Genomic DNA, 25459 nt, shown 5'->3' on the forward strand with positions numbered 1-25459 from the left:
TAATATATATAATTTTAATGTATGTATACTTAATGTATCTATACCGTACGTATACTGCTCTATTCGATTAAATTAGCATTTATTCAGCTGATGGAAGTAATTACATATTCCAATCCGGAATTTGTGTCAGCAAATACCATTTGCAATTTCTATCAGATCGAGAAACAGTAAACAAATTATCGCTAGAATGAGCTAATTGTATGGCAATAGTATTTTTTGTTGTACAATTATATAACGCTTTGTTGCAGTGATTTAATTATCTGGCGCAACGATGACAGGTTTTTGTCGGTCGAGTGTGTGGCCCTAATGGCTGAGCAGTCTTGGAACAGGTTGACACGCAGTTTAACTCTGCTTTCCGCAGTTCTGAGTCGTCTCATGTCGGGTTGGCGTTCGAATAATGGTCGAGCGACTGTTTAATTGTGTAAAAACGATTTGCGACGACGTTAAAAGAAAACAGAACGCCGCGACGAGTCACAAAAGAGTACTCGCGGGATTCCAAAGTGATCCGGACCGTTATGAAACTATTCTGAAATGATTGCGAGCCAACATTAGCGGGAAACAATTACCTGGACAGGATCAACCCATTTCGTTCCAGAAAGGATTTCTGACAATTTCAAGAAAACAGCTTGCTCCAATTGGAAAGATCTTCAAGGAATTTTTAGAATATCGCTCAAGCTACGAGGTCGCGGCCGTTGAAAGCGAATTAAAAGGCGAAATGGCGTAACTTGGACAAACGAATTTCTGTTTAGTTATCGATAGCTCGCGAATTGAACGTTGCCAATGTAAACAACGATTCTCTCTGTTTGAGCGGCTTAAACGGTCCAATCGCTGCTGGTCCAGCGAACGCAATGGCTCAAAACGCGTCCTTCTGTCCCTCCGGCTGGTCTCTTCTCTTCGTTTCTCTTCCTTAGTATCGCCTATACCGGACAGCATTTGAAACGGACTTTCGCTGAAAAACGAATAGGTCGAGGGGCCCCATGGCCGTCTTCGTCCTCCTGACCCAAATCCTGTGGACTCCTTCTCCTGTTTCGGCCCGGGGCCACTCCGACGCGTGTTTATTTCGAAAATTAACAGCTCACGGTCCGCGATTTCGTCTCCAACGAGCTGCCGCCGCACTAAACAAATCGAGAAGACACGAATCTTATTAAGCTGCCATTCGCAACGAATAGAATAGTCTATTTGCAACGAGTACAATAGTCGCAATGAGTCGCGACGCGAGCAGATAACGGTAGATAACGGCAATTACTTCTAATACCATTCGTTGTCTCCGTTACGAAACACCGATTAATATTATATAAAACGGTAAAAATTGGAGCGGCGGTGTAGGTGTTAACGAGAGAGCGTGTGTCTCTGCTCGGTAGCCTCGGCGAGGGGGCCGATGAGAACCGCTGACGACGAGGAATCGCAAGGAAGAGTGGACGATTTAATCGCGGGTCTAGGATGGGACGTCGCGAACAGATACCGCTCGCGGAGTAACAACCAGCGAGCACGTAACCAACCGCGTAAGTCCTCGGGTGAATGGGAAAAGTAGAAGTTTCGGTCCCCGTGTCTGCCCCACTGCACGCCCGTGCCCGCGTGTCTGTCTCGCCGGACGTCCCACTAGGAGAACGGACCGACCGCTCCGAGGTAGAAAGGTTGGCGGATTCTTTCGTTCGACCGAAATGCGGAACGGCCATGGGAAACATGGCGTAGAATCCCAAAGAGAGCACATCGAGCAACGACCACGTATTAGAAAGGGAACCTTTCGTGTGGGGTAATCCCGAGCGAGATGGCCCGGTCTCGTTTAACGCTACGTTCGTCGCGGACTTTATTCTCTTTCCAGAGAAAAATCGGTCTTGTGGATCTTGGAAATTACAGCCTCGATAACGACAGGTTCGAATATACACGTCCGCGCACCTTTTCGTTTCCTGGACTCGATTCGCCGCATTCTCGCCTCTGACCGACTCCATTGTCCTTGCAATTTTTCGCAATCTGCAAGTAGAACAACCATTAGAGTACAGAATTATTTCTATTCCATTAAACGATCCGTTAAATCGTTTCATTGTTACGTTGTCGTTCCAAGTTCCGAATTGCAATGGGAATGGCCCTCGGGCGAAGCTGCGTCGTCGCCGAGGATACGTCGAGATTCAGGACGCCGTTGAGACACCGTCCGCGCGGTTAATATCGCCTCGAAATGCCACTTTGTATTAGAAACACGACGAAGAAGACGTATGTGGAATTATGATGGCGCGGCGCTCTCGATGGAGCAGTTTTTTTTATCGGCCGGCATCTGTATGTGAAACGGTCATGGGAAAACGGCGCGGAGTCTCATAAAGCAGGAATCCGTGGCTTACAAAAGAAACAAGCCGCGAGCACGGTGGAAAGGAAGTTTTGCGGAGCCAAGAGACACAATCGGGACGCGCGGACGTTGCGAACCTAACGATTCCGCGAATTCAAAAAATCGTATTACATTTGACGCTGGAAGTAACAGGCAAACGGATTATGTATCATTTCGCTCGGCTGTCGGTGGTTCTAACGTTGATCGCGAAGAGAGAACGACATTCGGCAGCCGTGTCTTCTGATACCGGTGAAAGTCGTTAAAAATATATACATACACATATGTGTGTAGACGTACGGTCGGAAAACAATCGGCAAGGAAAGCCCAGCCGCGTAATTGTCATGCGAAAGGGGTCTAATTAAATCCCTTGAAAATTTCCTATTTGCTAATAAGACCGTGCTCGATCGCGCCGGGCTAATGAGACCGAAGGTTACGAAATCGCAGTAACGATGGGACTTGAAAACCCGCAATAAATCGGGAGACGCGAGCGTAACCTCTTCCATCCACTGGAAACGCCAGCCAGCCGTGGTGCGCCAAATTTCATGAAACTTTGCGCTCGCGCCGCCTGGAAATGCTTATTGCGTCACGCGAATCGGCATATCATTAGCGTCCACACGATTATTTCGGCTCTTCCGTTTTTAATAATCGCTGTCCGAATCGCTTTTACCTCGGTATGAATACACGTTGTTGCCGCGAATCGACGCTTCCTCGTTATCGGCCTGCAATTAAGATATTAGAAACAATCTAGAAGAAAAATTCAGTTTTCCATTTAGTTCGCCCTGGCGAAATCATAGGTTGTGTAAACATTCGCGATTGCAGTTACGCAACGATTCATTGTATCATTATCGCGCGACGATTCTCTCGGCAGAGTAACGCGGGATATTCCATTAAGGGAGCTATTAATGGGAAAAAACGAAGAGGGGAATTAAATAAATTGTATCATTTACCGCACGAGAATTGCGGCTACCGCCGCGCAATCGCCGCTTTCTTGCCACGAGCAATTTACCGGGGATCTATTTGTCCTTTAATGGGCCTGAAAAATGCCACTTCCCCATTCGCGAGACACTCTGGTCGTTGTCGGCGGTGGAAATTCAATTCTATACGTGGGACGTGTTCACGCAGCGATGCTGCTAGGGTCTACCGCTTTAAGGGATAATTCTGCTCGACTGGAAAGGTAGAGAGCTATCCGAGCGAGTCTGATTTCAGAAATACCGAAAAATATATGTAACGTACAGACCTACCAGACCTCTACAGACTCGCGTAGATTTCTGTAAATCCCGTTTCACAATCGGAGAATAAAAAAGGGTACCGACGCAGTCAGCGCAACGTATCACCGGAGAAGGGTATAGCGCGCATCTCCGCGTTGCGAAACCGAAAGTCTTCCACTTCCTGCGAGGAAGTCTCGTCCTCCACTGGAGAAAGGAAACCTCGAAAACCGATTTGACCCAAATCATATTTTCGTGTGTACCTGCGCCTATGACTTTCCATTTTTTTCTGGTCCCCTTTTGTCGTCCTTCGACCTCCATCGCAGCGAGGGAGTTTCGAATCTTCGGCGGCGATCCAAGATTTTACAACGCCACGGTTATCCAAGATGTAATACGTATCCAAGATGGAACTCGATCGAACCGTCGTTGCACCGCTAATTTCTCTTTCACCTCCGGATCCGGTGCAGCCACGGTAGTCTTCTATCAGCTGATTCATCCTGTTCACGTGGGCTCTTTCCCTGCTCGGTGGTACCAGCGTTTCAGTGACGCCGCATGCATTCAAAAGCTCGATAAGAATCAATGGAAATGTATCAGGAAACCAGATAACAATAAAAGAAAGGGTAACCAGTAATTCAGACACGTTGAATCCTCTTCGAGCCTTGTCATGCTTTTTCATTGGATCCGTTCGTTTCCCGAAGACTCCTCGGTAGACCTTCGTGTGGATCTTCGTGCGGATTCAAATGTTTCAGGATATAATTAGAGAAATATAATTACGCTGGAAAATAGTCGGCAAGAAATTCCAACGAATACCATAATTACCACTATACCTTGTACGTTCTTCGTATTTTTCGTAAATTTCCCCCAAGTGCATCGGAATCGTTAAATTACTACGACAAATAATCCGGAACTGCTGGAACTACTCTCTCAGCTCAGACACGGCGCGTTACGCGAAACGCGTAAAATTCGTGTCTCCGTTCTACGAGCATTAGACGCTGTTTAGAAAGTTTCCAGGCGTCGATCACGCTTGCCAAAAGTGTATACATGTTCCGCGTTGCCGGAGAGATGGCAGGTGGCACAGGGGCAACAGGAATTCCTTATGACCGTATCAGCTAACGATAACATTAAATATCCTGTTAATTAAATAGTATATTATCCGACGATCGAACAGCTCAAATATAATAAATAGTTCAAAGTGACAACTATAAATACACATACGAAACTAATCGAATTCTCTCGAATAAACAAAATGTCGAGCGTGCCAGACACGCGACGCTGATCGTGAAGGCGTTAAACGATTCTATTAGTCGGCAGGTGTAAACTTGCGGGGTACAACCGCTTCCGGCGTGGCCGGGGGTTGGGTCAGGGTTCACGGACGCCGCTCGACCTCCAGACGTTCTCCGAGAGGGTGTCGAGTCAAGTTCATGTTTCGGACGACAAGGAAGCGCGGAGAGAACATTGGAAAAAGAGACGAGATTTGGGGGGAAAAAGAAACGCGACGGCGACGGCGACGGCGACGGCGATGGCGATGGCAACGGCGACAGCACAGCCCGGAGAAAGAGGGAAAGAGAGAAAGAGATTCGCGACGGAGTCTCATCAGCATAGGTGATGGGTCGAGATGCGAGTGGGGCCAGGGCTGGTATAAAAGGGGCACCGTGGCATCCACAGAGCATCAGTCCTCAAATCCAAGGAACAGCAGCAACCATGAGGGCATTCATGGTGAGTTGAACCTCTCTGCCGCATTTTCCCGCTGTTCCATTCTCACCCTTCTCGCGATTCTTCCGCCGTTCCCGCACTCTCGGCGGCTTCCTTCGTGCTCCTCTTTCGCCTCCCTGGAAGGGAACTACGCGTTAACGAGAGAATTAGAAATTTGGAAAATCTCGCGGAAGAAACGAATGAACGGATTCCATTTTTTCGCGTCTCTTTTGCTATCGTCTCTCTTCTTTTCTTCGGGGAAGAAAGTTACTCGGCGTGTCAACGGGTCAAGTGAAAAGTTGCCGGATGGAAGGGTCTTGCGCCTTCGAGTTTTCCGACTTGTTCTACCGATAGCGCACGACGATCGAAATGTCTTTGAGAATGTTCAGCTGAAACGGGAAAAGAACGGAATAAGAATTAGTAGAACATCGACTAGAAACTGTAACGCGATATTTCCTAATACACTGACTATTTGAATTCAGCTTGGCAACTCCATAATGCAACGATTCCACTTTCTTCGACTCACGATCCGCTTCCATTCACGAGATTCTTTCCTAAAAGAAGCAATCTGAAATCTAATCCATTGGTTTAATGGCTACGAACAAAAAGAAATCCGACAAAGAGATCGCTCGATAATTGTCGCCGTGTGAAAGTGCACCCGTGAGACCCGAAGAAACGGGACGGAGAGAGAGGGAAAATGATCATTTCTCGAGAGAATAGAAAGGGAGATGGTACGGGAGAAAGTGGAGAGAGAAAGAGAGAGAGGGGGGGGGGGGGGGGGGGGAGATTGAGCGCGTTACCGATGATGACCTAGAGAAGAAGACGGTGCAGATGCAATTCTGCGCCGTGTCAATGCACTCGATCGCCGTATCGTCGTCGTTGATTACGAAAGGCCGATCGAAAACGCGGAAACTTTCCAACATCGCGTAATCTACTCCGAGCTTCTAACGCCGAGACTTTTTCCTGGTTTCTTTCGATTGTTCTTTCGGCTTCTCTTCGGTCGTCGAAAGTGTGTTCCAAATTCTAACTCCAAATATCGAGTAACTTGCATTCGTTCTGAAATTCATTGAAGAAATTACAATTCGAATATTAGCAATGAAATGTGACCGTTCAGTCGTTATTCATTGACCAAGTATCTCACGCATTGACAGTTATTTTGCATTTACCTTGGTTACTTTGGTTAAATCAATGTTTAGCGATATTTTCAAAATACTTGTATACATTATCCTTGTCGGATCTCTTGGATAAAATAACAAGAAAGCCCGAATCGTCGTCCTCTAATTGATCACTCTTTCCCCGATGAAAAGATCGTGATGCTCGCCGCCTCGGCGTTGGCGCGGCCGGAAGCCGGCTACTCGTACTCCCAGCCCAGCTCCAGCTACGGAGCGCCTAGCGGAGGATCCGGCGGCCTCGGTGGAGGCCTCGGCGGAGGCCTCGGCGGAGGACACGGCGGCGGACTCGGCGGAGGGCTCGGCGGTGGGTTCGGCGGAGGATCCGGAGGTGGTTTCGGAGGTGGCTTCGGCGGTGGCGCAGGAGGCGGATTCGGCGGTGGATTCGGAGGCGGATTCGGCGGCGGACTCGGCGGAGGACTTGGCGGAGGACTCGGCGGAGGCGGTGGTGGCGGCGGTGGTGGCGGATTCGGCGGCGGATCCTTGATCCAGAAACACATCTATGTCCACGTACCACCGGCGGAGGCGCCCGAGGATCGGCCCAGCAGACCCATCGCTCCACTCCCGCCGTCCCAGAAGCACTACAAGATCATCTTCATCAAGGCGCCGACTCCACCGACGCCGACCGCTCCGGTGATCCCGGCGCTGCCACAGCAGGATGAACAGAAGACGTTGATCTACGTGTTGGTGAAGAAACCGGAAGAGGCGCCAGAGATCAGCCTCCCGACCATCGCTCCCACGCAGCCCAGCAAGCCGGAAGTCTACTTCATCAAATACAAGACTCAGGTAGGTGTTTTCGAGTTTCTCCGCTAGCAGGAAACCTCGATACTCGGCAATCTTGAAAAGTCCGCTGAAAACCAACACCGAGAACGGTACGATTAAAAGCCTGTTTATCGATTGCAGAAGGAGGTCACGTCCGGCGGCGGCGGCGGAGGCGGCGGAATCGGCGGAGGAATCGGCGGTGGTATTGGCGGCGGTATCGGTGGCGGTATCGGCGGAGGAATCGGCGGTGGAATCGGCGGTGGAATCGGAGGCGGAATCGGAGGCGGAATCGGCGGAGGAATCGGCGGCGGCTTGGACGGACACGGCGGCGGCGGCGGCGGCGGTGGCACCGGAATCGGCGGCAGTGGGCCGAGCGGACCCAGCTCGAGCTACGGGGCCCCAGGCGCGTCGGGGCCCTACTAGTCAGTCGGACTCATCTAGCAGATCCTCCTCCACACGCAATCGGCCCAACTCCACACGCTCCGCGACACGCACGCATACACGACTTCGGCCACGGCCCCGGGCCGGGCTCAACGGCGATCCATTCGGACGCGGCACACTGTGATCCCGCGCGGCCGACGACGACCGCGACGGCGACGACGACGACGAGCAGGGGCACGCGAGCGCACACGACGACGAGCACCCTGCTCGCGATCATTGTTACGACTTACGCGAGAACGACCGCTATCTACGGCGCACCGGCGACGACGATGATGATGACCACGATGATGGACGTGATGTTTAACACGACGATGACCACGATCACGATGGCGATTATGATGATCCTGATGATCCTGATGATCCTGATGATGATTATTATTACGATGATGATGATGATGATGATGATGACCCGGATGGTTATTAACTGCGAGACGACGACGACGACGACTAGGTTTACAAGTTTTTTTATACGTTACTTTTTGCAAGAAAACGGTGGCGAAATAAAGCTTTTTTTATGTATTTTTACATAAAATCACCATACCGTGTGCATTTCTTTTGTTCACCTGCGATCCCGGGGTTTGGGCTGGGGAACGATCGTTGAATGGAATCTGAAATACAATGGAATTCAATAAAATTCAATGATTTAGATGACGGAGAACCGATTAATTCGGTGGTGTCTTATCGCTTTGTCGTGGCTATGTCGTTGGAGTTAAATTCAATTAAACGATTAATCATGAAATGGGAAGTCCGCGCTTTGTTCGAAGCTTCTTCCAGTCAGTTGGAGCAAGGCACGCTGGGTAACGAAAGGTTGACGAGCAGCTCGGATTGAAATGGAGGAAGAAAATCTGTGCAAGAGTAGTGGTTTCATTTATTCGGTATTAAAATCGTATTAAATGAAACGCACGAGCAATATCTGTCGTCTTAAAGTTAACGAAGCATGAAAATGCTTGGCAAGCAATTTGCAACATGGAAACGAATGTGTTACAAATTGGATGCTCTCGTGTTTCCTTGTACCGAGTGATTTACGTTGACGATAAGTGGAGAATATGCTCTCGAGAATCTTACGAAAGGAAACGATACGAACCTAGGGATTATCCAGATCAGATTTTCAATTCGGTATCATTTCCTTTAGCTCCATGCGAATGAGTCGAGTCATTAGCAACAGACGAATGCCGGTAAATTTCACTAAATCTCACGGGTATATCGTTTTAAGCTAGAAATTTGGGGTTTCTCGGACTGCTTGACGAAAACGTGTATCTATTCCTCCTGTAAATCATCCCATGGGATCCAAAACGATTCGGATAGTTTATTCGATACCTTGAAACTATTTCTTTTGATAGCTATGCTTCTATTCGCGCGATTGCCTTTATTATCCGTGAAACTCTGGTAAATTACTCTCATAAAAGTTGAGAATAATGGCTCTATTATTAATGATGCTGTTCCGCCTTTCGCTCGAAGCACATTGATACTGAATATGTAAAGATGATATTTCCATCTCGTCGCGCTCTGAAACAGCCAGGAAATTCGTGTCTCTCAAAGGAACAGAAATGACTTTATCGTGTTTCGATCGACGGTTACCAGCCAAGTGCACAGACAAACATTCGTCAGCTTCCAATTTCCACTATTTGTGTTTCCTTTCCACATGTTCAAGCAGGAGAAAGTCCGGCGTGCAGCAGCCTCTTCGTTTGCTCGGGCTTCCTTAAATAAACAGTTGGCCTGTGGAACAACGATCTCCTATTAATTTCATTCGCCAGTTTCATTCACGGAAGATTTGCATTCGTTTCCGATGCTTTGTTTTATAGGATAAACCGGTTGAATAGCCGGTTCATACAATGTCTCGCGTAACGACTGTGACTCGGAGATAAACTGTAATCGTTAATGACTAAAAAATCGATAAAGTCCAATGAATAAAATTCAAATAAAACAGAATCGTTGTATATGTAATTACTTCTAAGAGAAATAATGATTTATCGAGACAAAAACAGTGGAACGACCGGTAAAAATCATGTCTCGCATAACGATGTGGCCTGTTACGCAATGACAATCATGAACGCGACTAATGTTAACGTATAAAATCGACGCGACCGATCGTGCACGCGAAAGCCGGCTAAACCGGACGGTGCAGAGTGTAGGTGAACACGCGCGCGCGCGCTCGGTCAGTGAAACAAGGAAGAAAAGGACCTAATCGAGTGAAAGCTAAGGTCAAAAGGCCAATAAACGTTCCCGAACGAGTCGATAAGCTGCATAATAGCAAAATACCAATTGCGTTTCACTACTTTCCTTTTTCTTAGTCAGCATCTACGTGGAATAACGTCTAATTGCCAAGCAACGCGACGACGTCGATCGATCCGGAGTTTTTTTCGTTCGCTCGTCGATCCGATCTAGTCTGCGCTTCTCGCCGTGAAATCGATCATTATCTAAAAGCAAATATTTTCTGGTCAGTTGATCGTTGAACCGAGCAGAAACCATTCAAACGAATGAGCATTCGTAACCAACAAGATTACGCGCTTATAATTGAACAAGTTGCGCAATTATATTTGGTAAAGATGACGCATTATTACAATTGAACATTTTAGCGTTGATTGGATTCCTGCCGAATCGAGAATTAAAAACTACCAGGTGGACATCAAAGCGACCCATTCCTCGATTCCTTCTCTCGGAATTTCGAGAAACGTCTACAACCTAAGCCAATCGAAACCTCGTAGCTTCTAGAACTCTAGTTTCAAAGAGAAACGCGAGTCGAGTAAAACGTAAACCGTGTTCAGAATTGCAGTAATTGCGCGCATTGCTCAAGAATCGCGTGATCCATTTTTACAACTGGATCGCTGATTTGCAAGAGTATAATTAGCAAACTAGAATAACGATAGGAACAAAAAGCACTACAGTTTGAATATTTTATACGTTTTTTTCGCGTCAGGTAATGGCGTTTAGTGTAATTTTACTTTGAAAATGTTCATTTGAAATGTTCCACGAGCGCATGAAAATAAGCGGTCCCTAAGATATATCACGGTGCAAGCCGATGCGATGCGTGGGCAATGCGTGATCCAGCTTGTTTGAAAACGCAGCTGAACGCAAGCAACGAGGTCGCGGAACGCGCAGGGCCTAGCGGTAAGCAATCACGACGGTCTAGAATTTTCTTCGCCGTCCCGGTTGCAACGGATTTGCGAAATTTCGCGGCGAGCGTAATCCAGTCCGCGAGTTCCTCTACCCTTCTCGTACGATTCTAAATCGACTATGGGTTTCTAACGCTGGAACTACCGATCTCGCGCGATCAACATACTCCCGCGACTATCGCGGCTATTTAAAAACTAATCTAAAAGCTGATCTAACCGAGAATAATAAATGTAAATAGCGCCCGATCCGTATAACGACTCTGTAACACTTAATCCAACGTATAAAATCGAGTAACCGCGCTGCCGGTGGTCGTTGCCACCGTAGTGAAACAGGTTTCGAATTTCCTGTTTTAAGTTCAATATCAAAAGTAATCCGCCCCGTGACGCGCGCCAATTAATTTCTACGCGATGGTCCCATAAAACGCGAGGCGTTCGGCGCCGTTTTACACGATGATGGCCGATGATCGCCGGTTCCTCGGCCGTTTAACGCGTCAACTGTCACGGTGGCCGCCAACGCTTGCCGCTTCCGGATCGCACGGAAACACGATTGAGTCGCTCGCAAGCAAATGCGATTCTGACTTTTCATATTTTCGCATTTTTCAACGCTTCGATAACCGATAAATCGAATCGACGCTCGCTAAGAATAAATAAATAATCCGCGGTCCATCGGCGCGCAGTCCGGACGAGGCTGGCCAGGTCGTCGGTAAAAGCGGCATCGTTCAACGATCCCCTGCAACAAAAAGCGGCTGAGGATAGAACGAGAACGAGAAACCCGGCGACGAACGATCAATGGAACACAGGCGGAAGGACGAAGAGAGGAACGGGAAGGACGACGATCGTTCGGCCGGCGCACGTATGAATCGTGGGGAAAGCGGGATGGGTTAGCGGCCGAGAAAGGAAGAAGGAGGAAACGAAAGCGGGCTCTCTCTCACGTTCTTACGCAGCCGAGAGAAGATGCTCTCGTAAGAAACCTTTACCTGAGAAACCCTGGAAAACTAACCGTCCGACTGAGAGAGCAACAGACCGACGGACAAAGGGAGAGGGAGAGGGAGAGAGGGAGAGGCGGCAGAGGCGAGGAGAACGTCTGCCAAGAGGCAACTTTCACGCGGTGCGATTTTTCGGCTTCCTGCGACTCGGGCCCGCGGGATCAAACAGCGACGAGGAGAGACGTCCGGCTGCTGGCTCTTGAAAGGTCATTCGTTGACCTCCTTCGAAGAATCGGCACGAATTTCGGACGCGTCGGGGTGAGTGGCCACCCTGGTCCGGAGCGGTTCTTCACCTGGGAATGCGAAAATATCAAATGTTATCGAGTACAAGCTCGAAGCGATATCGTTTATCTTTGTTACGATAGAGTAGTAAGTAGTACTGTAAGGTATTCCAGATTCGTGTGCCAGTGAACGTGTTAAACGTTAAACGCGAGTGACGGCTTACGCGTGACTCATCCGTTACAGGTGGTCAAAGTTAAAAAGAAAGCACCTAGTGAAAGACTGTGATGCTCCTCTATTGGTATTCCTGTCCGATTCGCACATTCTAATCGAACGTCGCACGGCAAAATCGCGTTGTACCTTGATCGACTGACCAATACGAGCAGAAACGAGCCAACGAAAATATTATTGCTCTTACCGCATGGATAACATCGCGCTTATCGGTCGCGATTTAAAATTAAAACCGGTTTCTTTTATCTCGCGATTAGGAATCGAGAGATAAACCAGCGGTACTTTACATGCACGCGTTAATTCGATCGGTCCAATCTTTCTTTCAGCAGATAAACAATACTCTCTCGAGGTCAAACGTTCATCGACGATAAGGTGATTCGACGAAGCGTTTCTCACCGACCCGTCGCCTGCAAACAAGATTAATGCTATTAGTCAATGTCCCAGCGGTCGGAACTGCAATCTATTGAACTTATGATATTTCATGTCTGCGCTCGTCTTTCACTTTGATCGCATCTGCAGGTGTCGTGGACCGAATGCTCTAAAACGCTCGACTCTGTTTAAAATACATTCGTTGAAACATGAATTTGCAGCTTTCCAATAATTCCAGTGTTAAGAAAAGACTGGTCGAGTAACGATTAAAGGGAGAAAATGTTAAAAGAAACAGCAACTGTAAAGTACCAGCAACCGATAATGTCCTCGACCATAAACGTGCAAAGGAAACGGAAGTCGCGACGCGCCGACCGAAACCTTATAAATAAACAAATGAGAAAAAGCGAAGAAAAGGAAGGTGCACGGTGAACCAATATGGCGGCTCGAGAAGCGCGTGAACGTTAGCGATAACTGCGGAAAAGATCGATCGTCCGTGTAAGAGGAAGGCGTCGATTTCCGCGTCGTCTTCGGGAAAGGCGTCGTGACGCAAGCCAGAGAAACTTTCACTATTCTTAAACAGCCACTAATCAAGATGAAGACGACTGCCAGATACAGTCCCCTCCTCTCCTCTTCTCTCCTCTTTTCTCTCTCTCTCTCTCTCTCGTCCTTTCTTCCCAAGAACGTCCCGGAGGTCGAGAGCTTCGCCAGGCAGCCTTCAGAATTTACTTTCATGAAAATAAGAGTTACCAATTATTCTTACTGGCAAACCGGCCGACGCTCTCTTTCCATTTGCCTGTGCGCAAACTAGCTTGGGACTATTCTCGTTGGAAACTTTCCTCGCATACCTGGCATTGCTCCTGTCGATGACCGAATAACAAAACTTCTGTCCTGTCATGCAGGATACACGTTTTCTCGTTGATCCTGCATCTGCAAAAGTAAAACGAGTCAAGTTACGGCAACTCGTGGTTCTTCCAGTATCTTGCCGAGCAATGGTTGCGTATGGAAATTGTTATGTAAAGCGGTCGAGCCTATCGATTACAAGAGATATTACAAGGAATTATTTTTCAAAGAGAAACATCGATAGCGGACGGTTAGGCGAGCAGATAAGTCGCTCGGGGTTAATAATGGGACACCGAGCGCGGTCTCCCGATAGGAATCTTTCGGTGTGCACGCGTAACGCAACGGTAACGCGGCGTTCACGCCGACGCGTGGAGTCGTTGGACTGCGGCCCGGGAATTCCCACGGCACGGGGTGGCGTGGCCCATCATTGGGACACAACGTTTTCTAGCTCGTCCGACGTTGCCCAATGTAACGTTTACCCGTTTTATGTCGTTGCACGCTAAATTTAACGATAGAAAAACCAGAGCTCCGCCTCCGTTTCTTCTTTATCCGGAGAACTCGAGCAACGAGGGCTTCGCTTCTCGGTTGAACTCGTTCAAATGTTCTAACGAGATGCTACCGTATCCGATAGACGTGCCAATTCCAACTGGTGCTTCGAATCTTTGATTTTCCAACGATCCGAGTTTCGCAACGATTAGGTTTCCTCGTGCGAAATATTATTTTCAAAGAGACAACTGTGAATCTTTCCGTTCACTCGAGGATGTATTACTTTTAACGGCAATTTATGAAACAGGGAGCAGTGTTTTCGAATTTTTACAAAATCTTATTATTTCCGTACCATTGGAAGTGTTGGGTAATATTCGATTACCTTGAATCTAGTATAAAACGAGAAGACGTAACGCGTATCGTTTGCGAAACTTTCAATGTTAGCCAGAAGCTATAGTTACTGGTAGTATTGCTGTCATCGGATAAGTGCAGGTCACTTGCCCAACTGTCGCCATTTATTACTATCTCGATTGTTACTTGAATCGTTGCATCATCGGCATAATTACAGGGGGCATTATTCTTCTCGTCTCGTCGCGAGAGATGATGTCCCTCGCTCTACTTACTAACTACCGTGTATCGTCTAAACATGTAAAAAGTATTGTGTTAGTGCACGCTAAGGTGGAATGTAATTATACGCAATTGATAATTGTATAACACATTATAACGTATTATTTAATTGTGTAGCGTATTAATATTACCTGTAACATGTTCCTCTTCTCGTAGTACAAATTAATCACAACACACGGCAAGGATATGTGGGGAAGGAAAATTCCAAACTCGTTAAGCGAAGAAAATTCTACCAATGAAAATATATGTATTCAATTCGTCAATCGATAAAATTCGTATTAACCATAGTTTTAATGTAAAAATACTTAGGACCTAATGATGATCATGTTACAATTTATCTTGTACAAACGTTTGTGCGAAACCATTAAAAATTACAAGTATCTCGCTCGAAATACCGCAGTAAAAAATTAGATTGTCCGGGAACAGCTTTCGCCAACAGCACACTCTGTATGTTACTGCGGGCATTTTGTTCATTGATAAAGAAGGAATGAGAACCCAGCCCTTAAAAATCAAAATTACCTGGTTAATTGCAGCGAAACAGTGTAATCTCTCCACGCTCGAAACAGAGCTTATACTTTAAACATATAAACAAATGGTGTTTCTCCGATAAAACGTTTCCTTGGTGAGAACAGTTCTACTGATCGTACTAATCTTATTACAGGTATACGCGATTGCTTCAGAAATCTGGTTGATTCGAGTGATAACTTCTAAACAAGTAGTAACAAAAATAGCAACTATAACAACTCGTCTCGACCTTGAAATTCAAAATTAAATATTAAGTTCTACGTAGTCTAAATGATAGGTTAAAAGGTTACAGAGGAACTATACCTTACAGAACGACTGTCTTTTCGCAACTACCTAAACAGCGTTTCGTGCACTCTACTCCCCTTACAGCTACTCGTTCAATCTTCGAAAACTATAACGATTCCTTCGAAAAGAATTTGAATTTCAAAGTCAACATGAACTACCAGTTTACCAACTAAATTACAATCATGGACCGACGACGTACTATTTCGTGAACACAGTCATTGTAAAATGAATATTCAAGTATCGACGTATTATTAACTGCAAACCTGTTCATTTTAAAAATGTTTCTGATATGTAGCGATAATACACTTCGGTGCCAGTTTTTAAATAAGAATATATATATATATACATATATATATCTGTGTATATATATTTTTTACTTTTAAAAATTGTAACTTCAGGTTGCAAATGTATCATTGTACTCGTAAAATAATAGGAAACATCCATAGTAAATCAATTATATTTCATTCATACTACTCTTGTCTCCTTTCTATCACAATGAGAGATATGGCCAATCCCAGTCATGAGAATCTCCTCGACGATTTGTGATTAGCGCGATAAGCATACACTAACGGTCATTAATATTTTTAAAATGATAAACTCGTTGTACGATATACTATTAAAACGGATAAATTAATATCTTCGATATTAAACGGATCTAATCTAATTGCTTCCTTTTATTTCACTGTGCACCGATCGGCAGTTAAAATTTCATTAAAACAAAAACAGATGTAGATAAAGAAGAGGTACCTGATAGAGAGTTGAGATATCCGATACATTAAGATTCTCCGATTAGGAATCTTAAACACATTCACTGTTTCTAATATCTCGTCACTCCGAATGTTACGTCTTAATTAACAATGAATGTGATGATAGATTAACAGTTCCTACCTACGTTAAGTGGCTCCACCACAAGTAAGAAGTTCTAACAATTTTGTGCAAAAATATTTAGAATTCTTTATCTATGTTCCAGGTGCGTTAAAGACCGTTTTGGATTATGTTGAAGGCAGCACCAAGCGCCCAACTCAGTTCGTGTCCGTTTATCTTCTTGTATAGCTGTTATTAAAATAAAGCAGGTGAATGTTAATTTAAGAACATTAATCAATCGAGTTTCTTACCGTTACAAGTATATATAAAGCAGGCATTCTTACGTATAGCTTTGTTGTCGGTTCAAGACCAAATACATCACGAAGAAGAACATAAATGTACGTCAAATCAAGACACGTGAAAGGCTGGTCGGTGTTTGCGTAATTGCAGGCCTCCGTCGCCTGTTTAAGGAATTCGCTTACTTGGACAACTCCGCCGAAAAACGGATCCACCAGACTAACCTGAGACATTCGTTACTTGGAAACTATATCTTTTACACTAATCATTTTACAGAAACAACTATACCTCTGTGGCACGATCGAAATAATAAGAAAATGCATAGATCTCGTGGTCCTTCAAACCTTCTGGTTTATTTTTAATTTTACTGGCATACTTTTCGATGATCTTTAGGCATTCCGAAAAATTAACGATGGGCCGATCTTCTTCGCCACCAGCAAAGTTTTGAGTCTTCACTAATTTGTGCGTCCCGCTAATGGGGCCTTTGACTAGATAATTAAATCCTCCGTAACTCCATTCGGTGGAAATTATGGGATTTATACATTCAGACCGTACTTCTATATTCGCTCGTGGATTAACATTATTCAATTTCATCCCGTGAGTTACAATCTCTTTTCTAGCAGCCATAAGTCCCATGCCCAAGTAGCTGTGCGTGTATACACTCATATTGTGGTTGAAAATATTCACAGAATATATGTGTCCATCGAGCTTCTTCTCCTGAACAGATATATTAAGAAATGTTTTATTCCAAACTTTGCCAAGTTTTTTATTTATTAAGACAATACTTGTACCTGTGTAGCATCAGGAGAGTATGTAACTTGCGTAGAACCTCCTCCGAGGTCTAGCGCGGCAACAGTGTTTCCAGGATTGTGCGTGCTAAACCGGTCGAGTAAAAAGTTTACAGTGAACCAAGAGAAAATACCCTCATCTGTTCCTTCCATTATAGAAATTGAATTTTTAGAAACCTAGAATGTATAGCGGACGATAAATACTCGATTCAAAGTTCCATGAACATGTATATTCATGAATACTACTTCTACATACGTGGAAACCAGAATTTTCAAATAACTTTTTACATTCTTGCAATATGTCTTCAGCCTTGTGCCCAGGAAGAAGTCTCAACCCAGCAGTGGCTCTCATACTCAATGGAGTATGCTGCCATTCCGATTGTGGAATAACTGCTTTTACTTTATCTAATAATACGATAAGGGACTTGGCTGATTCTTTTGGCTTGTCCGCGTAAGCGCTTAGGCCTGGTTCAGTTTGAAAATAATGTTCACCATCTAATATCAAATTCCCACCAAGAACAGACTCATAAAAACTAAAGGCTAAAGCACGACTGCCGGTAGAGCCTGCATCAACAACTACAACATAAAACCGTGATTGCAGACTCAAGGATAAAGCCAACGTATCAATCGCCTTGCTACCAAGACGTACAGGCTTGAAATCATACCTGCAAGAAGAAGATTCGGTTTAAGTATAATTTAATACAACAGTCTCTTACAGTCGAGAAATCCAAGGACAAATAAATCATACGCTATTGCTATGTATCCCAAAAATAAGATTCCCAACAAAGCCACAACCATAAAGTATCTTCTGCTTGGCTGACCCTTCTTTGGCCGTATCTTTGTTTCTCCTTCGTAAATATCATCATTTTCTGTTTTTAACTGAAAACACAATTGTTTATTTACGATTAACAGTTCTATAGTAAGTAGAACAATTAAATTTCATTAATTCTTCAAGCGATCTTGAATTTCATATACAATTATATGAAATCTGTCTTCTATCCTCAAAACATTCAGGTACTGAATTTTTTCTTATTTTAATATACAAGCAAGTATAAAAACAATGAAACGAAAATAAAAATTTTCGTGCAATTTTAAAATTCAATGCCAATAAAGATAAAAGATTGAATAACCTCAAAGACATCAACATTCGAAATTATACAGATATTAAGTCGCCTTAATTTCGTATGCAAAATGAATTGAATTTCAAACTTACTGGAATATATTGCATCTAATTTAGAGTACGAATAGCTAGAATACGTGACGACGGCAGTTTTTGTTCATTCGCAGAAAATTCAAAAAAATAAATACCAGTTCACGCACTTAGGAAAAGGAAAATCTTTGACACAATGTAACGGGTGTACTAAAATTTTTATAGAATTTTACTTCCTAGCTTTTGTTCTTATGGTAAACATATATAAAGCTGCATTGGAATATTAATTAAATCTATTTTATATATTAAAATGATATGTTCGAAATACTCGAAATATTCCATAGTATTCTGTTACTGATATTATACGCAGTATACGTTATTTTTAAATTCATTCATACATTTCTTCGCACTGACCAATTTTGTTACAACGTAAATTGCAAATGCATACGATACTAAAATTTATATACATTAATTGGGAAGCAATAAATGTTCATACATATTTGCATAGTACTTGACACGATAATGATGCGATGTAACGTAAAACCGAAAATAAAAATTAATAAGTTTAATCAATTTTACTTACTACGTGTCCAACATCAAACAAATATAATATAATCGTGCAATAAAATAGTCATATTTTAAATTCCTTATTTTTAAATCGAAAAACATCATTGCCAACATGATGAAGTTGTCTCGAGTTAGGATCTCGGATCAATTGCAATTCCAATGACTCTACAGAACGGAATGACATTCGTGTATAATTTATAAGACAAAACTGTAAATTATATGGTACTAGACATTTCAAAATTCAAGTTTCTCGTGTCAGTTACATTGTTCAGCAACATTCACGTATTCGCACATTTTATTTCTTTAAAAATTACGTAATTAATTGCGTGCAGAAGGTAATACCTTTCCAACTAAACTTCATAGAGGAAGTTGACGACCATTTCAAAATTAATTTGTACAGCAACATTGAAAATATGTTAATTCGCGAGACAACTATTGCCATTATGTACCAAGTGAAATTTTAAACGGTTAATTATGTACCGTTAAATGTACGTTGCACGAGGCCAACCATTTTTTGTAAAAACTATGCAATATTCACTACCGTTTTAGTATACCAGCGAAACTACTGCAACGATGTACGCGATATTTATTAAAAAGAAAAAAAATACTAGAAACAAACCTTTCTCCGTTTAACCTCCATGTTGTTAAGAACTTGTCGATATGAAAATTATAACAAAAATATGGCAAGACATAACACGAAGCGGCTATTACTAAAATGACGCTTCGTCGCTGTCTGTGTATCAGCAGTGTGGCTCGCGGCGACGAAACTTGACATCGGGATGATTATTAGAATATCTAACAACAAAATGGCCGCGATAATGACTCAAGGTTTTAAGAACGGCTCGCTTCAAAGAATAGTTGGAATATCACGAAGGTGAACAAAGACTTCGTTGTTATCTGTGGTCGTTTCTAGTAACAGATAGAATTATCTATTTAATCGATTCAATCGTGAGAACTCATCACAATGGGCTTCATTCTAACTGTATCAGACTATGTATTAAACACAGTTGATTAACCGAATGTTTCGAATCTCTGTTTTTAATCCTTTACGTGTTGCATTTTAATTAACGCCTCTGAACGTATTAAGTACAGCACTTTTAAAAACGATATTTTCGTAATGCATTCCATGGCGTATTCCATGATTTCAACAAACAGAATTTTAATAATAAAAGAAACTTTGCTCGATATTGTAAACCTACTCTTTCTTCTTTTTTAACCAACGTATGTGTGTGTTTGCGAGTATGTTGTATGAATTATGCATGAATAATGTTTATTAAACAACGTAGCTATATTTAAATTCTGTAAGATCATATTGTAATTATGTATAAGAAAAGTAACCGAGGAGACGGTAATTATGTAAATTATTTCCATAGATTCTCTTTATCAACGATTTTGTTAGTTCTTTTAATTACGCAATGTACGCTGAGATAAGATATTTTAGGATACTACTACATCATACTGAGCATTATACATTTATCTACTTCTCCTTGAAATATGTTTCTGAATCTTGTTGTAAAGTCAAGTATCAAAAGGGGTAATTACTTTTAGTTGTTTCTTTCTTTTTGGTGTTTATAATAATGCTTCTTTTGCTTTCTTTTAAGAACTTTGTAATTGTTGCATTATACTTTTAAGTTATAAGTTATTTTTATGTTTACCTTAGAAAGTGCAGTAAAATTAGGAGACTTATACAAAAAAATATTATTTCATTTCCATCGAGAAGAGTGATTATTTACCAAGGAAGTAATATAATAATCTGTTTGCAACGAATATCCGTTGGAGCAAAGCTATTAAAATGGCCTACAGCCAACATAAATCAAATTTTCTACAAGAAGCTACAATTCAGATTGGCGCAGGAGCCTCTGCAGGCTTTGTCGAGGCCTGCATAATGCATCCAATGGATCTCATAAAAACACGTTTTCAACTACAAGTCAAAATTGTGCAAAATGATGCTCTTTATTATACAGGCATTGTATCATTGATTTGTTTATATTATTTTATTAATATTTGTTGGAGCATTTTATTACTTTTTGTCAATTGTTTATACGAAATGGTTCTGTTAATATTTCTACTGTAGGAATTCGTGACTGCATACGAAAAATGTATATAAATGAAGGGTTTGCAGCATTTTGGAAAGGTATATTACCTCCTATTCTCATGGAAACACCAAAGAGGGCCTTAAAAGTATGTAATTTGTATTTCAATTAAATGGTACTCTACACACTTGAAGCAAAAGAATGAAGTTTCATAGCGTACGTATTGCTTCTCAAATAATGGCAATAAATTTCTTTCAGTTTTTCTCCTTCGAGCAGTACAAAAAATTATTTAACGATAGTTCATCGAAAACAATGGTACATATAATATTGAAAACCTTTCCAAAACATTGTATGAAACAGATATTCTTTCTAATTGTTGTTATATAATAGCAGTGTTATCAGACAGATTCGAAGAGCACTGTTTGTTTTACTATCGTATCTGGGTTATATCTATACATTTATATTTTTAAATTGTCTACTGTATATCTTTTTGATTAATACAGTTAGTAAAACACGTCGATGAAGTTCAATCCAGGGAAACAAATATAATGTATATTATTAATGATAGTACAATACCTCTTTCAGGTATTTTATTATGCTGGCTTCTTAACAGGCGTGACAGAGGGTATTTTAGTAAATCCATTCGAAACAGTTAAAGTACAAATGCAGTCTGATCGTAAACATGTAAAACTCAGTCCATCCACTTTTGCTGTGACCCGACGCATTCTGGCCCAGCAAGGATTTGGATTGAATGGCCTCAACAGAGGTTTAACCGCCACAATAATGCGAAATGGCGTTTTTAATACATTTTACTTTGGCATTTATAACACTCTTCTTCCATGGACGAAGATACAGCAGGATTATATTCCAGAACTGGCATTCAAGGTATACTTTGCCACTGCTACACACTGAGAAAAACAAAAAAAGTTACAATGTTTGAATTAAATGTTAAGTACTAGATTTTTTAAAGTTAATATTAATTTAGTCAACTTTTTAGTTTTTCATAGGTTTTATGTCAGGAACACTGGCATCCTGTATGAATATACCATTCGATGTTGCTAAAAGTCGTATACAAGGACCTCAAGGTGAAGTTCAATACAGAGGAACCCTACACACAATTGTTATAGTTTATCAAAGAGAAGGGTAAGACATGATACAAAAACTTTAATCCTATTTCTTTGCTTTATCTTAACGATACTTTAATTAATTTTTGTTTTTTGATATATTTCTAATGAATATTTATATTTCAGATTTAAAGCCTTATATAAAGGATTGGTACCAAAGATTTTGCGATTAGGGCCAGGTGGTGCTATTATGCTTATAGTTTATGAACATATGAAATCATACCTTACTATGACATTTTCTTAGTAACGGCAATTCTATGTATGTATATATATTTTTGTTTCAAACGAATTATACACGTACACTGGAAACTTAAAAGCCTAACGCACTGTCAAATAAATACAAATTACTCACACACACGGATCAGCACACTCTCGCAAACCGAAGTAAGATCTTAGAAGTACAGAGTTCCCTTAAAATTCGTAACGATTTCGTGCGAATGAGGTGGTTCAATGAAAACAACGTGTTGGTATGCACGCACGTGCGTGTATTTACGAACCATCAGTAACAAATTTGACTTCGTCTAAAAAAAAAGAAAAAGAAAGGGACTGGAAACAAAAAAGGAATAGTAAAGAATTAATTAATTAATCGATTAATCAATAAATTAATTAATTAATTCCAGGCAGATGTGGTGGCTGCGGCCTGCGGAAGTAAATAATTATGCTGAGCATGCCAGTCAGTAGTCCTATGAGAAACAAGTCCCAGTTCTGGCCGAAGAGCTGGTCCCATTTATTCAGATGATCGACAAGACTAAATTCCTGCAGATAATCTAAACCGAAAAGGAAGGAGAGCTTAATGAGCGCCAACGCGACGGGAATTTTCGCGTCCGGGCTGGCCTCCGCAGCAAGATCGTAACACCGTTTGGCCAAGTATCGGTCTCTCGCCAAGCCTAAGCCGCGTTCGTACATGTATCCAAGATTAAATATCGCTTGAGCTGTCTCGGGAGCTAGTCGGTAGTGACTAGCCGCAGCCTCGTAATCGACTTCCGTCCCTCTGCCGTAATAATGAGCGTCTCCCAGTTTCACCTGGTAGCATTAGGTTCAATGATCGACACAGTCGAAGAGCAATCGAATGTTCCAGTAAAATTCGAAAAATACCTGAGCAGCAGAGTATCCCTGCGCGGCGGCTCTAGACCACAGAGCAAGTGCTCTGACCAAACCTTCTTCTTCTGTCAGTATCGTAGTCTCCCCCTTGTCCAGTATAAAGGCAGCGTTACTCTGCGCAACTTCGTAACCCATTTCCGCGAGAAGAGCGTAATTGGCGAACGCCTCGTTGATTCTGCCTTTTCTGTAATCCGTGTGAGCAACCATCAACTGGTCGCTCCATTTCCCTCGTTCGACGACTTTCTTTAGAAGTTCGACCGCCGTCGGGCAGCTTCGCGCCATGCCTATGCCAGTAGCATGCATCTGGGCTAGGTTATAAAGTGCCAAGACATGGCCGGACCGACTGGCCAAACCGTAGTACATGGTGGCTAATTTGTAATCAGGTTTCACGCCTGTTCCACCTGTTTAAATGGAATTCGATTGTTTGAAACGACAATGTAATTGTCGCGAAAATAAATGACACTTACTGAAATACATATTGCCAAGCTGAAGCTGCCCGTCAACCCATCCCTGTTCGGCAGCTTGCTTGAAATACTGAAGAGCCTTCTTGGTGTCTCTTTCGACCCCTCGCCCGTAGAGATACATGAGACCTACGCCACTTTGTCCAACAGGATTTCCGAGGTCAGCGGCTTTTTTGAAGTATTCGTATGCCGTTTTATTATCTTGTTGCACTATGTCACTGCCCTCTAAGTAAATCTGAAATTTCGAAACGTCTCACCGAATCTGATATTCGCATTACGATCGACTAATCCGAGGATGCGTAACAGTCGAATGATATTATTACCTTTCCCAAATAAGCCATTGCGATAGAATGTCCAGCATCGGCAGCGTGCAGAAAATAATGCATCGCTCTCCGTTGATTCAATGGGACGCCTCTAGCACCCTGATAATATAACTGTCCTAATGCAACTTGAGCTTCTATATCTCCTTTCTTTGCTAGCAATTGGTAATATTCTATTAAGTCTTGATCAAAAATCCCCGAATTGTATCCGGGATTCTCTTGTTCATCCATAAGTCGAACTCGCTGGATCACTGGTTCTCCGCTGAAAGAAACTTCCTCTGCGACCTTGCCAGCCACCTTACGATAATAGTCTAAAGCTTTTTCACATGACGCCGGTGTCGTGATACCAGCCCAATGACGATAACCGAGAGCCATTTGCGCACGTGTATCTCCACCAAGAGCTGCAGCTGTATAATGCAAAAGTGCTTTAGCTTGCGAGGCGTTTACTCCACCCAATCCTGTTGCATATAAAAATCCCATGCCCTAAAGGAGATGTCGTACATCAACAATTTCAATTAAACATTGGCCACAACTTCAATCTTTTCCATCTTATATCCGAATTATTAATGGTTCATTTACCATATGAGCGGAAGGTAATCCAGTTTCAGCAAGTTCTTTGAATGTTTGATAAGCAGCCGAAATATGCTGACTAAACGTCCAGAAGGAAGTCGGACCAAACTGCATTCCTAGCAATGGAGCCCATGCCAACATAGATTTGGCTTCACGATGACCAAGTATTGCTGCGTTTGCTAGTAATTCGTAAGCTACATTTTTATTAGAGCGTGTGGCATTTAAGAGACGCTGTGCTTTCTTAAATATTTGCTCCGCTGAAAGTGACATTACAGAGCATTAGAGTCGCGTATTTTAAACACTTTATTTTACAACTTTAATAAGAATACCTTCTTGTTGCATCGGAGAAAGTGGTTCCTGTGTCTCTTCGCTCAAAGGCTCGAGTTGCTCTTCTTCAGTCCATGTCTCTGTGTCTTCTTTCTCCAGTTTAAAATTAATATTTGATAAATCTATATTTTTAATGTGTGCCATCATCGCCTTCATCCAAACGTTTGTCATTGTAGAACCTTCTTCCTTACTTTTTGGTTCGCTATCTACCTCTTCTTTTTTTTTTGTAATCTTCTCGGTAAGATATGGTTCATTAGATGGTACCATCTTTAGAATAGTATTATGTAAAGCCTCTAATTCACGCAATTGTTCAAATTCATACTCTTCTAAACTAACATCCTCTTCAGCTTCTTCGTCAGAAGTTTCCGACTGCTTTTTGGGAACTTCTGATTCTGATGCAACAGACATAACAAGCAGGAGAAACAGTAACTCCTTTCGTAGCTTCATTTTGTTGATTTAATTGTTTTCCTACTTCTGCTGATGAATTGTCCTTAACAAATGAAAATAATTCTTAGTATTTGTAACATCACCTTCTTAAAATATTACACGAATATTTTAAACGTTTTAAAAAATCATCAAAATATTTCACCGAAACATTTTCATCGGCACATTCAATGTAATAAATTCGTCGTTCTTCGTAGAAAATTAAT

The 25459-nt window shown here is 42.6% G+C and overlaps 5 protein-coding genes across 11 annotated transcripts; 2 read left to right on the forward strand and 3 right to left on the reverse strand.

The window, feature by feature from the left end:
* Window positions 1-44: 44 nt before the first annotated feature.
* Window positions 45-4495, reverse strand: LOC143174200 (uncharacterized). Its single transcript, XM_076364484.1, has 4 exons — window positions 4350-4495; window positions 3786-4246; window positions 1897-1971; window positions 45-1115 (listed from the first exon to the last, which is right to left on the reverse strand). The coding sequence occupies exons 2-4, from the start codon at window positions 3841-3843 to the stop codon at window positions 676-678; spliced, it is 573 nt and encodes a 190-aa protein (XP_076220599.1). The 5' UTR covers window positions 3844-4246; window positions 4350-4495; the 3' UTR covers window positions 45-675.
* A 728-nt stretch (window positions 4496-5223) lies between these two features.
* Window positions 5224-7638, forward strand: TwdlT (TweedleT). The gene is made up of 3 exons (XM_076365279.1): window positions 5224-5238; window positions 6522-7173; window positions 7318-7638. Exons 1-3 carry the CDS (start codon window positions 5224-5226, stop codon window positions 7566-7568), a joined length of 918 nt encoding a protein of 305 aa, XP_076221394.1. The 3' UTR covers window positions 7569-7638.
* Window positions 7639-14681: 7043 nt separating this feature from the next.
* Window positions 14682-19644, reverse strand: NTPase (ectonucleoside triphosphate diphosphohydrolase NTPase). Of its 2 annotated transcripts, none has more exons than XM_031985196.2 (7): window positions 19493-19644; window positions 17905-18035; window positions 17413-17821; window positions 17160-17333; window positions 16657-17085; window positions 16416-16592; window positions 14682-16320 (listed from the first exon to the last, which is right to left on the reverse strand). In XM_031985196.2, exons 1-7 carry the CDS (start codon window positions 19511-19513, stop codon window positions 16243-16245), a joined length of 1419 nt encoding a protein of 472 aa, XP_031841056.1. In that variant the 5' UTR covers window positions 19514-19644; the 3' UTR covers window positions 14682-16242. The 2 variants fall into 2 exon arrangements, with proteins under 2 accessions (XP_031841056.1, XP_031841057.1); XM_031985197.2 differs by lacking the exon at window positions 19493-19644 and adding an exon at window positions 18370-18660.
* LOC116430712 (mitochondrial 2-oxodicarboxylate carrier) lies at window positions 19597-22353 on the forward strand. 6 transcript variants are annotated; one of them, XM_031985201.2, is made up of 8 exons: window positions 19601-19747; window positions 20247-20407; window positions 20534-20837; window positions 20948-21054; window positions 21165-21221; window positions 21492-21791; window positions 21904-22049; window positions 22157-22353. In XM_031985201.2, the coding sequence occupies exons 3-8, from the start codon at window positions 20666-20668 to the stop codon at window positions 22272-22274; spliced, it is 900 nt and encodes a 299-aa protein (XP_031841061.1). In that variant the 5' UTR covers window positions 19601-19747; window positions 20247-20407; window positions 20534-20665; the 3' UTR covers window positions 22275-22353. The 6 variants fall into 6 exon arrangements, with proteins under 6 accessions (XP_031841062.1, XP_031841061.1, XP_031841064.1 ...); XM_031985198.2 differs by lacking the exon at window positions 19601-19747 and adding an exon at window positions 20054-20174; XM_031985200.2 differs by lacking the exon at window positions 19601-19747 and adding an exon at window positions 20089-20221 and having other exon boundaries at window positions 20315-20407.
* Window positions 22354-22494: 141 nt separating this feature from the next.
* LOC116434623 (HMG-coA reductase degradation 3) lies at window positions 22495-25256 on the reverse strand. Its single transcript, XM_076364631.1, has 6 exons — window positions 24812-25256; window positions 24492-24739; window positions 23916-24395; window positions 23599-23827; window positions 23126-23532; window positions 22495-23053 (listed from the first exon to the last, which is right to left on the reverse strand). The coding sequence occupies exons 1-6, from the start codon at window positions 25254-25256 to the stop codon at window positions 22637-22639; spliced, it is 2226 nt and encodes a 741-aa protein (XP_076220746.1). The 3' UTR covers window positions 22495-22636.
* Window positions 25257-25459: the final 203 nt, after the last annotated feature.

Source organism: Nomia melanderi, chromosome 2 (genome assembly GCF_051020985.1).
Source record: "Nomia melanderi isolate GNS246 chromosome 2, iyNomMela1, whole genome shotgun sequence".
Classification (NCBI taxonomy): Eukaryota; Metazoa; Arthropoda; class Insecta; order Hymenoptera; family Halictidae; genus Nomia; species Nomia melanderi.

Coding starts and splice junctions, on each gene's coding strand:
- LOC143174200 (XM_076364484.1), bottom strand. CDS start 3,843: ATGGAGGTCGAAGGACGACAAAAGGGGACCAGAAAAAAATGGAAAGTC. Junction 1,972..3,785: donor ATGGAAAGTCATAGGCGCAG/GTACACACGAAA, acceptor TTCTACTTGCAG/ATTGCGAAAAATTGCAAGGA. Junction 1,116..1,896: donor CGAGTCCAGGAAACGAAAAG/GTGCGCGGACGT, acceptor CGATTTGTTTAG/TGCGGCGGCAGCTCGTTGGA.
- TwdlT (XM_076365279.1), top strand. Junction 7,174..7,317: donor CAAATACAAGACTCAGGTAG/GTGTTTTCGAGT, acceptor GCGGCGGCGGAG/GCGGCGGAATCGGCGGAGGA.
- NTPase (XM_031985196.2), bottom strand. CDS start 19,513: ATGGAGGTTAAACGGAGAAAG. Junction 17,822..17,904: donor TTGGGATACATAGCAATAGC/GTATGATTTATT, acceptor TTCTTCTTGCAG/GTATGATTTCAAGCCTGTAC. Junction 17,086..17,159: donor ACTCTCCTGATGCTACACAG/GTACAAGTATTG, acceptor ATATCTGTTCAG/GAGAAGAAGCTCGATGGACA.
- LOC116430712 (XM_031985202.2), top strand. CDS start 20,666: ATGGCCTACAGCCAACATAAATCAAATTTTCTACAAGAAGCTACAATT. Junction 20,838..20,947: donor TGATGCTCTTTATTATACAG/GCATTGTATCAT, acceptor TTTCTACTGTAG/GAATTCGTGACTGCATACGA. Junction 21,222..21,491: donor ATAGTTCATCGAAAACAATG/GTACATATAATA, acceptor TACCTCTTTCAG/GTATTTTATTATGCTGGCTT.
- LOC116434623 (XM_076364631.1), bottom strand. CDS start 25,256: ATGAAGCTACGAAAGGAGTTACTGTTTCTCCTGCTTGTTATGTCTGTT. Junction 24,740..24,811: donor TTCTCCGATGCAACAAGAAG/GTATTCTTATTA, acceptor TGTCACTTTCAG/CGGAGCAAATATTTAAGAAA. Junction 23,828..23,915: donor CAATGGCTTATTTGGGAAAG/GTAATAATATCA, acceptor TCGAAATTTCAG/ATTTACTTAGAGGGCAGTGA.